The sequence below is a fragment of the Drosophila navojoa genome, chromosome 3, assembly GCF_054131105.1.
Source record: "Drosophila navojoa isolate 15081-1374.11 chromosome 3, UAZ_NAV_1.0, whole genome shotgun sequence".
Taxonomy (NCBI): domain Eukaryota; kingdom Metazoa; phylum Arthropoda; class Insecta; order Diptera; family Drosophilidae; genus Drosophila; species Drosophila navojoa.
Window position 1 is genome coordinate 1,479,363 of NC_142891.1, and position 14,276 is coordinate 1,493,638.

The window sequence follows — 14,276 nt, forward strand, 5'->3', positions numbered from 1 at the left end:
GCGATAGAACCTGAACAGTGGAAGATCTCTATGCTAATGGAGCGTACCTTAACCAAAGCAGAAAGTCTAGTTCGCGAAAGCGCCAGAACTTTGCTTAATCACTGATCAGTGAATCAGTTCAGTATGGTTCCTGAATAGTGGAAATCTCAAGCAATACGTAATTAGTCTAATTCATAATTGATTTAGCTTTGCCACTCAACAATTTTAGTGGTTCACTAAATCGTTCAATTGAACAACTTGATTCCGTATCGCATCTATAGCACTCAACCGTGAGCTCATTGTCAAACGCGGCTCCAAAAGGGGGGCAAACTGCTGTCAAGTGGATCTCGAGTGTGAGCTGATAAGACTTGGGCTACCCCCTTCAATACGCTCCCTCAGCTCATATCCCCTCCCATCTCTTTACTGAACTGAATGAACACCAGCGAGTGGGTCAACATGAATCATAAGAAATCAAATGTGAATGTGAATAGACCCAGAGCTTATCAATAAAGAGAGATAATGTTGGTTCTAAGGGCTCGTTAAGTGTCATTGCAAATATCGCGAAGAAGAGAAGAAAAGCAAAACGAAAGTCTGTCAAGACAAATTGCGATTATCCGAGTGCCATAATAAACTGTTAAAAGTCAAGTGAGTGCTATAAAATGGCGTTAATGAAATTATAAATAGAGCAACAGCTGCATAAACAAAGCAACTGAAAAGGAAAGTGAGAAATATGAGGCACAGAGAGAGAGAGAGAGAGAGAGAGAGAGAGAGAGAGAGAGAGACATGGAGAGGGAGAGATACAGACACACTTTGTGTGACAGAGAGAGAAAGAGAGAGATTCTTAATGATTACTTCTCCACACTTTTCTTGATCTTTATGTTACTCTTCTGCTTCTTATTCTTTTTCAATTTCTTTCAATTATCAATATTATTTTTCCTATTCTACCCTTTCGTCATCCTTTTTATGTCTTTCTCAAAATTTTACCTTGAAAATATTTTAAATTCAATGGGTTTATTGAAAGAAAAATTCACTCTATATTCTAAAATTGTAGAATCCATTATGCCCAAATGCATTTCAAACGAAATGATTTCCCAACAAATTTCTATAGCAAAGGAAAAAAGTAAAATATGCTCTTTTGCTATTAAAAAAGCCAAATTCGTTTCCAATCTACACACATATACCAAACTGTGAGACTGAGGGAGATAGAGATAGAGAGAGAAAACATTTGTTTAAGCTAAATATAATGAATGACTCGCTTTACACTAACATTTGATTAGATCTACCAAAAAGAAATGAAAAGAAAAAAAAAACAGTAAATAAACAAAAACAAAAGCGAGACCAAAGCGGAAAGCAGGAAGGAAGATGAGTGGGGGAAGGGGAAATGACATGGAATGCCGCATTTGAATGGAAAATCAAATGCCGACTTTGTTGCCTGTCGTTGTTTTCGTCGTCTGTTGTTGTTGTTGCTGCTTGTTTGTTTGCTTTTCGCACTTCAATTGTTATAGCTGGTAGCTAAAATTTGTTTAGCTAACGAAAACGCACATAAAACAGCAGCAACAACATGCCAAGGGCAACGTTGCAGCTGGGCTATAAATTTATCGCATGCTAGAATAGTCGACGCCGGCAGCGCAGCAAAGGAATCGATGCAAGCACTCACACACACTGGCACACACTCACGCACACACACACGCTAAACACAATTTCGAAAACAGCCAACTTAATACAAATTCTAAAATAACAGTTACGTGTTGCTGGCCAATTAGTACGGCCCATGGCACATATGTATATGTGTATGTAGAACGATATATAGGCCTATCAATCTATAGATCGGATACTAGTTGCTAGGTAAATTCATAATCATACCACATTTGCATAAGCAGCGCCTCGCGCGCCGATACAGCAACAACAGAACACAGACACAGTCACACACACACTTGCACACAACGGGTGAACGCACAACAAATTTCTAGCAATAACAAATCGCTCTGCGTTTACTTTTCTTTTTTCTTTGGCACTTTCTTTTTGATTTTGCGCTCGCAATTATTTATTGCTAATTACACTATAGTGCGGCGTCACACTGCACTTTGACACACACTCACGCACGCATACACGATGTTTGTTGTGTTTGGGCTATTATTAAATTCTTCTAGTTGCGTTTTGATTTCGATTTTTTTTCGTCGTACTAGGCGCCCACGCGCAAACACGTCCGTTCGTTGTGCAAGTTCGACGCGTAATAATAACAGCTGTAAGCTGAGTTGCGGCTGTTAACCGAATGGCTTGTGGCTGTTAACCGGCAGTGTTGCACGTTTGGCGGGAAGTGAAACAAAGTTGGTAATTTCAATATACAATACACCAAGTTTTGATTAAATGTATTTATTTTAAATTTTGTTCATATAAATATATGTAACAGTAAACATTTATACAATTATAATAAATATGTTCACAATACGTTGATTTCCTATACAACTGCCGGCCCTGGGTCTGTTCATTAACAGAGGTTCTCTCTCGTGTCAACTATCGCGGTCGCCTAGAGATGGACATTAGTATAGTTAATTATATAGATAATCATGTCGGAACTACAGGTATAAAAGTGTAAAATTAGCGTTAAATACAGTAAATTAATATCCATAATACCCATAAATTTAACAGGAATTCAACCAAGCTGCCGAGGATGTCAAGAACTTGAGCAGCACACCGGCTGACAGCGATTTACTCGAACTATACGGGCTTTACAAGCAGGCCAATGTGGGCGATTGCAATACAGGTGAAAATTGACTTTTCTACAATATTAATGCTGTTTAATTATTAATAATTACTATGTACGGTGCGCAGAAAAACCTGGTTTCCTCGACTTCAAGGGCAAGTCCAAATGGGAGGCCTGGAACAAGTTGAAAGGCACCAGCCAAGCCGACGCCCGAACTGCCTACATCACCAAAGTGAAATCTCTGATTGCGTCTCTGGGTCTAAAGTCCTAAGCATATGGATTATGTGTTTCGTGTATAACAATCCAGTTGGAAATGCATTTCTCTCACATGTAATACGCACAATATTTCGTCATTAGCACAAAATACATACGCACGCCAAAAACACAGTACGCATCTATTTAATAATGTATGTATGTATGTTTGTATGCATTTGAGTACTTGCACATTCTGATTGACAAACATACATACATACATGCGTGCATGTGTTTTCCAACTGTTTTCGTTTGTTAAGCATATGGATATAAACAGCCCAGGCGGAAACACAATTATCGAGTTTTCAGCTTTAGCTAATACAAAATACACTCGCAGAAATCAATTTGCACATTTATTTTGTTGTCAAAAGCGGGAATGGATATATAAAACACAATTATACACTCATGCATACTTAAGCGAATAATTTAGGCATAGAGGCATATACATATATATATATGCATACTGTAGGCGTGCTTATGTACGTATCTAGGCATTCTTAGCTGTCCGACTGAGCAGTTCGGGCGCTGTTGCTCGACTGTCGCTGCCTCTCGTAGACTTCGCGCTGCAGCTCGCGTAGATTTAGCTCCAGCGTCTCGACCACATCGAAGTTTAGATCCTCACGTGCTTGCTTAATGTACCCTTTGATTATGTTGATTTGCTCGATGAGCGGATCATCGACCATTGTGACAGTCGTCGAGGCTTGTGGCGCCGACCAATTGTTCAGTGACTGCAGATCGGACTGAAAAGATATACGAATTAGTTATTGAAATAAATATTAGTTGCTATAAGCTTACGCCCTGGGCAAAGCTGCGACTTTCTGGTGCAACTCCCGCCTGGACCGTCAATCCTTTGCGCTCGTGCGCCTCCATGGCCATGCGCTGCTCTGTCAGAATCCGTTGCTCCGTTTCGATTCGCTTGCGCTCCTGAATCTGCCTTATGTATCCTTCATCCGGCAAAGGCGGCAGCGAGAGCATGCGCTCCTTGATGGCTTGTATACAGCTTAATCTTATGGCCTTCTTGAGCGCCTCCTCGCGGCTACCCGGCTCCGAGTGTATGGTCAAGATGCGCTTGCTGCGCAAATCCATTTTCTCCGCCACCTGCCCGATCTTTCCACGTAGTGCGCTTGCATCAGCCAGTGTGAATATGGACTCGCCTTCGTGCAGGCTGTTTACGATCTTTAAATACATCTCCAGATCGGGCGTCACCTGCTTCTGTAGCTGCCTTATTTCCTCATAGACCTGGACGAGCAGCGGACGACAGGTACGACTCTCGTGCATGTCTTGGCGTGTGTCCAGGAGCCACAGGCAATGCTGGCAGAGACGTATGGCTCGATAGTCCGGATGCTGCAGTTGCTGCAGAGGCTCGCCACGTGTGCTAGACAGGCTAGCCAAGTGCACTGCAACAGATAAAGAAACATAAATATAGAAGCTAAATTTAATGGGATTTGGGTATATATCCGCTCACATGCATTCTCCAACTGCAAGAAGCGGGAGCAATCGTTGCACATGATGCCGCCGCAGAGCCGGCAATGATGCTGTCGTCTTGCGATGTGAAAGCTCTTCGCGCAGCTGGGACAGAGCTTGACAGAGCTGCCATCCAGCCAAGGCACAGTCTGCTGCTCGTGCTGCTTTCGCTGCACTGCATCCGTGGGCAGGTCCTTCAGTAGGCGATGCAGTCGAATAATCAGCTTGTTCGTCTCGCTCGCGTAGCGCTCCAGGCGGGGATTGCGTACCGTTTGAAAATAATCGAAATGGGAGCGCTCAGCGCCCGCAGTCTGCTTCGACATATTTTGGTAGAGATTTAGCTGTGCTCTCCCGCTGCTTGGCTTGGCTGATGTTCCATTGTTGCTGGCTGCATTGCTGGCACTAGCAGCCGGCGAGGCAGCTGGCGGCACACGAATGCGCTCATCATCAAAGTTGTTAAGAATCTTCTTCTTGGCTTTGGTAAAGATATCCTTAAAAACGGATTTGAGGGCATCCTGCTCCTCGGCGTGCTGGCGTGCAAAGTGTTCGGTCAGGAAATCAATTGACTTCAAATCGGCACGGCAAATGGGACACAGAAAGCCCTCCAGTATCTCCTCACTGCTGGCGCTGGGCTCCTCCTCGGTGCTATCAAAGGGATTACCCGACATGCTGTCATGAATTAATTTTTATTTCTCGGTTTTTTGTGGGTGTGCTTAAGTTGCCTCCCAGCTGGGCTAGATGCGATGTGACAGCTACTATACACTGGCCATGTGTGTATGTTGAGTATATTAATAACAATTTACAACTAGCTGCCTTTTGAGTACGTCAAAATATTGACTTTTAATTAAATTTTAAATGAAATTCCCCTAATGCCACCCACTCGACAAAGATAGCAAGTATCTGCCATTCACGTGTCAACGTGCTGCTCGAGCAGAATACTCTGTTAAAGTAACGTAAATAAAGAAGCAAAATCTGCCATTCACATGCAAGCAACCACTTAACATAAATAAACAAGCTACAATTAACAGCTTCTTAAAGCAATAAAAAAACTATTTGTATTAGAAAGAACGTTGTCAATCAATTTAATAGGTACATAACACAGATCCTAATAACATTTTAATCTAAACTTCTTCATCACTAAATTCTTCCTCAACTTGAGTTTTTCTTGACTTGCGCTCCAATTCTCGCGCCAACAGTTCCTTGAATGCTTCGTATTCGGGCAGTGTAACATGACATATTTTGGTTGCAAAGGTTTTCTCGGAGGTATCCGTTATCTGATATAGTCTATGATTTGTCGTCGGCTCATTGGGATCTGCCTTAAGTGGGCGTGGCTTAAACAAACCCAAGCGAACCAGAAAAGTGTGACGACAGCGCAACTCCTCGAAAGGCAAGGATAAAGCAGAGGACTTCACAATCTCCGGAACTTCAATGCGCATTTCTTCAAACATATAAGTCAACTTCTCCTCTATCAAGTCCTCCGGCTGTGCCATCAAGTCCGGACTATTCATCAGCACCTTCCACACGTTTTTATTGGTCGACAGGCGACTCTTCAAATAGGCACTCAGTGTGAGCAACTGATGGGCATCAGTGACGTCCAGCAGCTCCGGATATTTGGTCAACAGGAGGTGCAACAAGTTCTCGCCAAACTGACAGGCTCGCCAAATCTCTAGACTGTTAATTATTCGGTCTGGCGTGCGCTTCAACACATTTGGATTCCCAGTAACAATTCGAAGAAAGCTCATAGTTTCCAGTCCGTGATTTTGAAAAGTTTCGTGTGCCCGTCGCCATACTTCGGGAGTATAAATTGCCAACGCCGGCTCCATTTTAACAGCTTCGTCAATGTGCACTTGTTCCAGTTGCAACAATTTGGGTGCAGTTGCCTTTGCTGCCAATTGGCGAATATTTACAATTTTAAGCTGCAATTTTCAGAATTATTTAATATTTACTACAATTAACAGTCTATTTATACGTACTTGCTGCACATTTTGTGCATTAAATAACACTCTCTTCCACATTCCCAACTAATTTTGCACAATTATGCAGTATGTGTTGTGTTAAAACAACAGGCAACAGCTGTTTTGTGTTAACAGTGTAAAATATGTCTGAATGATACGACATCGTTTCTTATGCAATTGTCAAAGGGTAATTCAACAAGTGACTGATATATTTCCTACATTCTGTCTTATAAAGTTAATGACTATGTATTAAATTATTGTGTTTGATTAATATAAAGACAGATCATGCTACTTAATAGTTACGAATCAGATTCATTCAGTGTCATATGGGCATATCTTATGTTTATTGTAAACAATGTTAGCACATATACCGCTGCTGCAGCCCTGGTAGCTCAATCAGCTGCACCGCCAGCAAACGCCGCGTTCGTATATTGTTAATTAATTTATTTAAACTATGGCCAAGAGTAAGAAAAAAATACGCGAGGAGAACGCTATAAGAGAAGCCGCTCAAGCGAATACTGAGCGGCTGGAGACGTGCAATGAGGCCTACACGAGCGGTGCATTTAGCTACCTGCGCTTTCTGGTTCACCTGCTGGCCGCTGCACAATTCTGCTATGGCATTTATTATTATCTCTTCAAATTGGACTGGCCGGAGGGATTGCATGAAGAGGAGGAGCTGAAAACCCGCTGGGGTGGCAAATTTAAGTATCTCACGTTTCTAGATGTTATCGTGCAGGCCATTTACCACACGGTAGCGTTGTTAAATGATTTGTTCGGCAGTAATGTGGTGACCGTGGCGCCAAAGTCTCTGCTACGGCAAGTACGTGATTATATATTCGCCACGTTTGCATTCCCCATTGCGCATAATGTGTGCATCTCGTTTTGGGTTATTTATTTATATGATCGTGAGCTCATTTTTCCCGCCGCCTTGGACGAAATATTCCCCAAGTAAGTGTGACCATATGCTTATTGTTTATTTAATTATTGATATTATTGAACTGGCTCATTGCAGCTGGCTGAATCATGTAGTTCACACGAATGTTGCGCTTCTGGCCATCATGGATATGTTCACCTGCTTCCGGCGATATCCCAGTCGCCTGGCCGGGGTAACTGGCAACGTGGCCTTTATGATTCTCTACGTCATTTGGGTGAATATTGTGCGCTATTTTAGTGGCCAGTGGGTTTATCCCCTGCTTGAAATCTTGCCCATACCGCTGCGTGCTGTAATGTTTGCTGGCCTGGTGGCTTTGAGTGTAATCTGTTACTTTCTGGGCGAATTTATTAACAATATTGTGTGGGCACCAGAATTGCAACTGCTGCAGCGAAAGCTGCTTAAGCAAAACTAGACAGAATAGTAGTTATTTACAATATACTCACGTGCAAAAGATGGAGATTAGTTAATACTTATTCATTTGCCCATAGAGTCTGCTGTACAATACACTCCACTGTGTGTAAATTGATTAATTTAAGTAAATGGTTACAGTAAATAAAAATGTTTAAAGTAACAGACGAACTTTTTCCTTATTCTCCCTAGTTCAAACACCGCGCCATCTATCGATTATTATTAATCGGTTTGCTAAACTACTGCTGCAGCGCAACTGCACTTATGAGTAACTAATTCTGCTTCATTTGGAAACCATTTGAAATAAAACATTGAGAGTATTCAATATTTTAACTTTTGAAAATTGCTGTCGAAATCACATATGCAACAATCGACTCACTACGCAAATGCAGATTTCTTTTCATTTTGACGGGCCAAACAGTGTGACAACTCTGGCGACGGCAAGGCGAATGAAAATTGGCTAAACAGCAAGCCGAGTGAACACAATGGAATTGTGTTAACAATAACGCACATGTAAGTACAAATCAGAGCTTTTCGACTATCTGAACGAACGCTGTGGGAAAAGTGTCGAATTTATTGTGTGAATTGTTTTTTAAACGGGCTTTGTTTTTTTTTGTGGACGGGTAAGTGTGTGTCCGTGTGTGCGAGCAAGATGGCATAATTTGCATATGTGTTGGTAGTGCCAGAGCTGCCAACCCGATGGCTTCGCGATTGCAGTGACAGCAGCGCTCAGCTGTTCGTCTCGAGCAGCATGTGTCGCAACATTTAGCGGCAGCACAGTTTTGCATGCACTGCGCGACTATTGTTGTTGATAACACGAATAGATTTGTTTATTTTTCCCATTTCGTTTCCTCAGACAATGCCACTCGCGTCGCCTAGCTAACTCTGTTAACCTCCTCATCAACATTGGCCGTTAGCAGCTTCCACCATTGCATTCGCATCATTCACTCACTGCCAGGCACAGCAAGGAGAGCAATCAAACATGCCCATGAGTGATGTGGCTGCAGCTTTAATCTACACGGAGCAAGGCAACGGCAAACACGCCAAGTCCCAACCAACAACGATAACAACAACAACTGGAGCCACTGGGGCTGCAGCAGCCGGCATGACCAACTCTTCCTCCAAGTCGGATTCAATTGGTAACGCTGCTGCAGCTGCAGCTCAGCTGGGCAACATGCTGTCGCCTTCTTTGATCAGCATGCAGGGCCAGAAGTGGCAGCAGGTCTTCGACCTGGATAAGGTGATCAAGCAACTACGCGCAGCTGAGAAGACACATCTGCGCGGCAACAGCAAGACCTCGTCTGCCGGCGGCACTGCTGCTCCGCATGTTGTGCAGGTGCAGCGTCTGAATGCCTCCGACATGGCCTACTATGATATGGTGCCGAAGCTGGCGACACGTGACATTGTCGTGTGCAACGCCTGCAATGGCAGCTACACCAAGGCCGGTTTCAACAATCACATCGCACTGCAGCACCCGAGCATCTGGGATGCGGCACCCAACAAGTTGAGCAGCAGCGCCGGCGGAGCGACGACAGCAACAGTTGCTTCCGTCGCCGACAGCAGTCAGGATGGCGAGCTATTGGGCTCGCCCACGGACACGCTGTCGGCGACCATGTCCAGCTGTTCGAACGGCTCCAGCAGCTCCCTGGCAGCTATCAATAATAGTAATAACACCAATATCAGTTCGGCCTCGGCCTCGTCCTCGTCGTCGTCGCGTCATAAAAGCAGCAGCAGCAAGAGTAGCAGTTCCTCAAAGACCGGCAGCAGCAGCACTGGTCGCTCCCGTTCCAAGTCATCCAAGAATCGCCACCACTCGGATGTGCACCACACCAAGGTGGGTGGCTCCAAGAAGAGCAGTGCCATAGCCACCGCTGCCACAGCACCGGCACCCGTTGCAGCAGCAACTGTTGTTGCCGTCAAGGAGGAGCTGCCAGCAGCAGCCGGCGCCCAGCCAGGTATAGCTGTCTTCTCCTCGTCATCGAATTCTTCGTGCTCGCTGCCGCCGACTCCGGCAACAGTTGCTGGCAACGGCAATGGCAACGAGCACGGCATCAACTACTCACCCGCCAACAACATGCTGGACGAGCAGCAGCAGCAGCAGCATCAGCCAAGCAAAAAGAAGGTATGGCACATGGGTATACGAGTATCATGTAACATTTAATGCACTGGCCCCAAATCTTTGCAGCTGAAAACGACCGGAGCAGGCGAAGCCACATCCCATCATCGCAGCAAACCTGCCAAGGAGAAGCAACTGACGCCTATCTACGTGCAGCAGGAGCAGCAGCAGCTGAGCGAACTGGATCAGGCAGTGTCCTCTATCACTGGCCAGGTGAATGTGGAGCAACTGCAGCAGCGCCATCAAGTCGACCTCTCAGCCGCCACCGAGGATGCACTGCCCCTAATGCATAACGCATCCGATGAAAATTCCATTTCGCTGACTCTGGACATGCTCGACAGCAAGTTCATCAATGAGATCCTAAACACTGTTGAGTCGGACCTGCCCTTCGACGAGAGCGCTCTGGACACATCCCAACAGCAGCAGCAACAGCAACAGCAGCAACAGTTGTCAGCGGATCAGCTGGAGCCGACTACGAAACGTTTGCGCTTTGACGACGGCACAATTCAAGCCGATGCAGCGGAATATGCTGCAGCACTCTACCAGCAGCAGCAGCAGCAGCATGGGCAACAAGTGTATGCTGAGGAGCCCCAGCAGACGCAGCTATCTGCCATGGATGCAATGCAGCTGCAGCAGCTGATCTATCAGCAACAGCAAATGCTTGAGCAGGCAGACCAGCAGCAGCAGCAGCAGCAACAGCAGCAGCTGAAGCAGGAGGAGCTGCAAGCAGAGGCAACAGCGCAATTTAATGTCTACAATGTGCCCTCGCTGACGGACGATGTGGATGAGTCGGCGCAGGTGGCCGGCGACGAGCAACTGATGCTGCCCAGTATTATCTATGAGATTACCGACAATAACCAGGTGTCTGTCCTGGATCAGCAGAGCCAGCAGCAGGTCATAGCCGAGTTTCTCACCCAGGCGGGCTACGACAATGTCGACGTGAATGTGAATGTGAACGTGCTGCAGGAGGGCGTCAATGTCGGCGGCAGCAGCGGCAACCAGATGATGCACGATGAGCTGGGCGAATTTGATTTTAGTAAATTGGAGACTGTTAGCGGGGATGCCAACAACCACACAAAGACTGTCAAGCTGGAGAACAACCAGCCACAACAACAACAACAACAACAACAACCACTACAACCACTACAACCAACGGGTGGCAACAGCAATGGCTTCAACCACTTTGAGGGCGTGCTGCACGCCCAGCCACATCGCCAACTGGCCAATGCCAAATACCACGATGATTCAACGTACTTTAATATGACACTATACTCGGGGCCGCCCCGCCCCCTGGCCATGAACACCTTCGGCTTGGTGAAGCTGCCCAATGGCATGGGCGCCACGTTGCGCAAGAATCTCCTAACTACTCGCAAGGCCAACAATAGTTTGCTCTCGCTCAATGGCAGCAGCGGTGTCGTGGGTACCTTGGCGCGTGCCCCGCCCCCGCCGCCTACTATCAATTGCAACGGCAGCAGCAATGGCTCGCCGCAGCAGCTGTTGCTGCCACGCGTTGCTGCCGGTCAGGGTAAGACTATCTATGCCCAGAGATGCAGCGTCATAGCGCAGGAGCGATTGCGATGCAACAAGCGGGCGTTGTTCACTAAACTGAGCAACAGCAACAGCGCTGGCAACATAACAGCGAAGCGCCTGCAAGAGTTGCTGGCGGGCAAACTGAAGCCGGAGAAGGAAAAGGAGAAAGAGAAGACGGATTTTAGCGAAGCTAGCGAACAACAGTTGCAACAGCAGCAGGAGGAGAACAAGCGCATGCACAGTTTCTATGAGAAACGGCGCAAGTTGCTCACAACGCGACAGCATCGACACTTGCCGATCGGCGGCAGTGGCATCAGCAGCATTCGCCCGTTTAAGCGCCAGCGACCTATGCATTTACCGCTGCAGCTGCACGGCCAGAGCAACAACAGCAGCCACAGCAACAACAATGCCATTGGCAGTCCGCAGCAGCAGTTGCTAAAGAAGCAGCTGTTGCGCACCTTGTCCGACAGCAGCAACATTCAACTGACTGCAACAGCAACTGCAGCACCTGTGAGCGGCAATGGCGGCAGCAGCAACAATCCGTGGAAGAGCAACAGCTCGACGCCGGGCAGCAATTCGGCGGGCAGCGATCTAATGCGTGTATTTGTCTGAATATATACAAATACTTATACATTATACAAAATATGCTAAATGATTATGATTAACAATTATGATAATTGTATACACACCCACACACACACAACCACAAACACACATATACACATACATACCCCTAGAGCTATGTTAATAATTTTAATTATTTTTTAAATCAATTTTTTCATTTTTTAAAGTGATAATTAGTTTTTGGCTAATTGATTGTACGTAGTTTCTTTTGTTAGTGTATTCAATAAGTTTATTTTAATTTTGGATGTTAAGCTAGGCAGCATTATGTTGATAATCCCCCCTCTAATTTATACAATGTAAACTTTTAAATATAATTATATATAAATATATACATAATATGTATACAACTGCATGCATACGTTTAAAATGCGCGCCTTTTTATACGTTAGCTGGTTTGCTTAAATTCGAACCACTTGTTTCTTTTGCATGGAATTGCAGTCAACGATAACGGCTCAAATGAAATACAGTGCAAATATCACATTTGCTTGTGTTATCGATAGCAAATGACTATCGCTATCGAACAGGGCTTCGTATGTGCCGGTGTTTTGGTTGTGCTGGGTACGTGTTTGTTTCTAATGTAATAAAATGTAATTGATTAACGACGCTGCTGATAAAATTGTAAAATATAAGCAAAATACATCTATTGGCTGCAGTGTACGCTCATGCTAGTCCATCCTATTATTCCTAATTGATTTCTGTGTACATCCAGGTGCTCCTTAGCAGCATTGATACAAGAAAATGAGATCTATCAATGCACAGATTATTTGGTGCATTCTCTTAGGTAGCCAATACGTGCTCTGCACCTTGACGCCCGACAACAAAATCAAGAACAAACGGGAATCGAAATTCCTACGTGGTCCACAGGACCACGATGTGTTTACCCTGAATTTGGTGTCACCTGAGCCGCTGGCAAAGGACATACTAATCCATCATGAAGGATACTACAAGGACACGGCGCTGCGTCGCTTCAATGGCACTGTTCTAGGCTACGTGACGCCGGCAAGTATTTGACACCCTCAGCTAGAAAATACCTTAACTAAGTCATTTTCCTGCAGTGGAACTCGCATGGTTATGATATAGCCAAGATCTTCGCCAAGAAATTTGATATCATCTCACCAGTCTGGCTACAAATCGTGAAACGTGGAGATGAATATGCAATAGCTGGCGACCACGATATTGATGCTGGATGGATAAATGATGTAAGGCGCAAGGGCAAAGTGCAGCAACAACAGCATCTGCGCACAGTAAAATGTAAAACTGACGATAATTCGTGCTGTCATGAAGAATTACTAATTTGTCCAGGTTTTTGAATATTCTCTCTAGTCTTCCCTCGCATCATCTTTGATCACTTTACGGATCGAGACATAAAGCTGTTGCTGAGCGATGCGAAGGAGCGAACAGAGTTAAACGAAATGCTGATCCGAGTGTGCAAGCAGCATGGATTCGATGGCTTGGTCCTGGAGGTGTGGTCGCAGCTGGCAGGGCGCATAGATGACAAGATACTTTACACCTTGGTGCTGCAAATGGGTGCATACTATTACATACAATTGAATAATATTCCATATTCATATGTAATTCTCTAATCTTACAGCCAAGGAGCTGCAGAAGCAAAAAATTCGACTGATACTAGTGATTCCGCCGCAACGCAAGGACATGCCCAATTTGTTTAATGAGAAGCATATGGATAAGCTGTACAAACACATATACGCCTTCTCTCTGATGACATATGATTACTCCACGGTGCAGCGTCCTGGCGCGAATGCTCCTCTCTATTGGGTACGCTCGGCTGTGGAGCACATCGTGCCTGATGGCTGCCAAGATATGGAAGCGAAGCGAGCTAAAATATTACTGGGCTTGAACATGTACGGCAATGATTATACGCCCGATGGCGGAGGCCCCATTACATACGGTGCGTACCTTGACCTGCTCAGGCACGTAAAGAAGCATCTAACCCATGATGAGCGCGATATGGAGAACTTTTTTGAAATTAGGTGAGTGGGCATCTATTTCGCTTGCTGATTAAATCTAATCCGACTAATTTTTTAGAACCGAAACGGGTCGTCACATTGTGTTTTATCCGACGCTTTATTCGATCTATGAACGCATCCAGCTGGCTCAGCAGCTGGGCGTTGGCATCTCCATTTGGGAGCTGGGTCAAGGATTGAACTACTTTTACGATCTCTTTTAAAGGGCAACGCATTCCAATGTAGTGTATGTCTGTGGTCGATTTCGCTTAATCTAATAGAACATATGACAACAGTGCACAATATAAGTTGAATTATATTATTATATGTGATTTTCCATTTCAAT

The 14,276-nt window shown here is 45.1% G+C and overlaps 7 protein-coding genes across 24 annotated transcripts in view; 4 read left to right on the plus strand and 3 right to left on the minus strand.

Annotated features, from left to right (window-relative positions):
- Piezo (piezo type mechanosensitive ion channel component) overlaps positions 1 to 2,227 on the minus strand; it is a 37,957-nt gene extending 35,730 nt beyond the window's left edge. For all 16 annotated transcript variants that reach the window (XM_018098718.3, XM_018098710.3, XM_089258658.1 and 13 more), the window contains exon 1: positions 1,843 to 2,227. The gene's annotated coding sequence lies outside the window, so the exon portion shown is untranslated. The remainder of the gene's footprint in view (positions 1 to 1,842) is intronic.
- Positions 2,228 to 2,370: 143 nt separating this feature from the next.
- Acbp1 (Acyl-CoA binding protein 1) lies at positions 2,371 to 3,066 on the plus strand. Its single transcript, XM_018098758.3, has 3 exons — positions 2,371 to 2,561; positions 2,629 to 2,743; positions 2,812 to 3,066. Exons 1-3 carry the CDS (start codon positions 2,547 to 2,549, stop codon positions 2,952 to 2,954), a joined length of 273 nt encoding a protein of 90 aa, XP_017954247.1. The 5' UTR covers positions 2,371 to 2,546; the 3' UTR covers positions 2,955 to 3,066.
- Positions 3,067 to 3,275: 209 nt separating this feature from the next.
- Positions 3,276 to 5,268, minus strand: Rbsn-5 (Rabenosyn-5). 2 transcript variants are annotated; one of them, XM_089257880.1, is made up of 4 exons: positions 5,129 to 5,268; positions 4,401 to 5,070; positions 3,731 to 4,332; positions 3,276 to 3,675 (listed from the first exon to the last, which is right to left on the minus strand). In XM_089257880.1, the coding sequence occupies exons 2-4, from the start codon at positions 5,065 to 5,067 to the stop codon at positions 3,433 to 3,435; spliced, it is 1,512 nt and encodes a 503-aa protein (XP_089114006.1). In that variant the 5' UTR covers positions 5,068 to 5,070; positions 5,129 to 5,268; the 3' UTR covers positions 3,276 to 3,432. The 2 variants fall into 2 exon arrangements, with proteins under 2 accessions (XP_089114006.1, XP_017954220.1); XM_018098731.3 differs by having other exon boundaries at positions 4,401 to 5,131.
- Positions 5,269 to 5,451: 183 nt separating this feature from the next.
- Positions 5,452 to 6,530, minus strand: LOC108649716 (transcription termination factor 4, mitochondrial). Its single transcript, XM_018098741.3, has 2 exons — positions 6,373 to 6,530; positions 5,452 to 6,315 (listed from the first exon to the last, which is right to left on the minus strand). The coding sequence occupies exons 1-2, from the start codon at positions 6,412 to 6,414 to the stop codon at positions 5,521 to 5,523; spliced, it is 837 nt and encodes a 278-aa protein (XP_017954230.1). The 5' UTR covers positions 6,415 to 6,530; the 3' UTR covers positions 5,452 to 5,520.
- Positions 6,531 to 6,697: 167 nt separating this feature from the next.
- On the plus strand, positions 6,698 to 7,861 carry LOC108649717 (androgen-induced gene 1 protein). The gene is made up of 2 exons (XM_018098742.3): positions 6,698 to 7,302; positions 7,367 to 7,861. Exons 1-2 carry the CDS (start codon positions 6,809 to 6,811, stop codon positions 7,698 to 7,700), a joined length of 828 nt encoding a protein of 275 aa, XP_017954231.1. The 5' UTR covers positions 6,698 to 6,808; the 3' UTR covers positions 7,701 to 7,861.
- Positions 7,862 to 7,977: 116 nt separating this feature from the next.
- Positions 7,978 to 12,333, plus strand: Atxn7 (Ataxin 7). Of its 2 annotated transcripts, none has more exons than XM_089257879.1 (3): positions 7,978 to 8,319; positions 8,553 to 9,818; positions 9,882 to 12,333. In XM_089257879.1, exons 2-3 carry the CDS (start codon positions 8,679 to 8,681, stop codon positions 11,952 to 11,954), a joined length of 3,213 nt encoding a protein of 1,070 aa, XP_089114005.1. In that variant the 5' UTR covers positions 7,978 to 8,319; positions 8,553 to 8,678; the 3' UTR covers positions 11,955 to 12,333. The 2 variants fall into 2 exon arrangements, with proteins under 2 accessions (XP_089114005.1, XP_089114004.1); XM_089257878.1 differs by having other exon boundaries at positions 7,981 to 8,209.
- Positions 12,334 to 12,495: 162 nt separating this feature from the next.
- On the plus strand, positions 12,496 to 14,255 carry LOC108649711 (chitinase domain-containing protein 1). Its single transcript, XM_030382668.2, has 5 exons — positions 12,496 to 12,965; positions 13,022 to 13,217; positions 13,290 to 13,493; positions 13,558 to 13,957; positions 14,013 to 14,255. The coding sequence occupies exons 1-5, from the start codon at positions 12,705 to 12,707 to the stop codon at positions 14,152 to 14,154; spliced, it is 1,203 nt and encodes a 400-aa protein (XP_030238528.1). The 5' UTR covers positions 12,496 to 12,704; the 3' UTR covers positions 14,155 to 14,255.
- Positions 14,256 to 14,276: the final 21 nt, after the last annotated feature.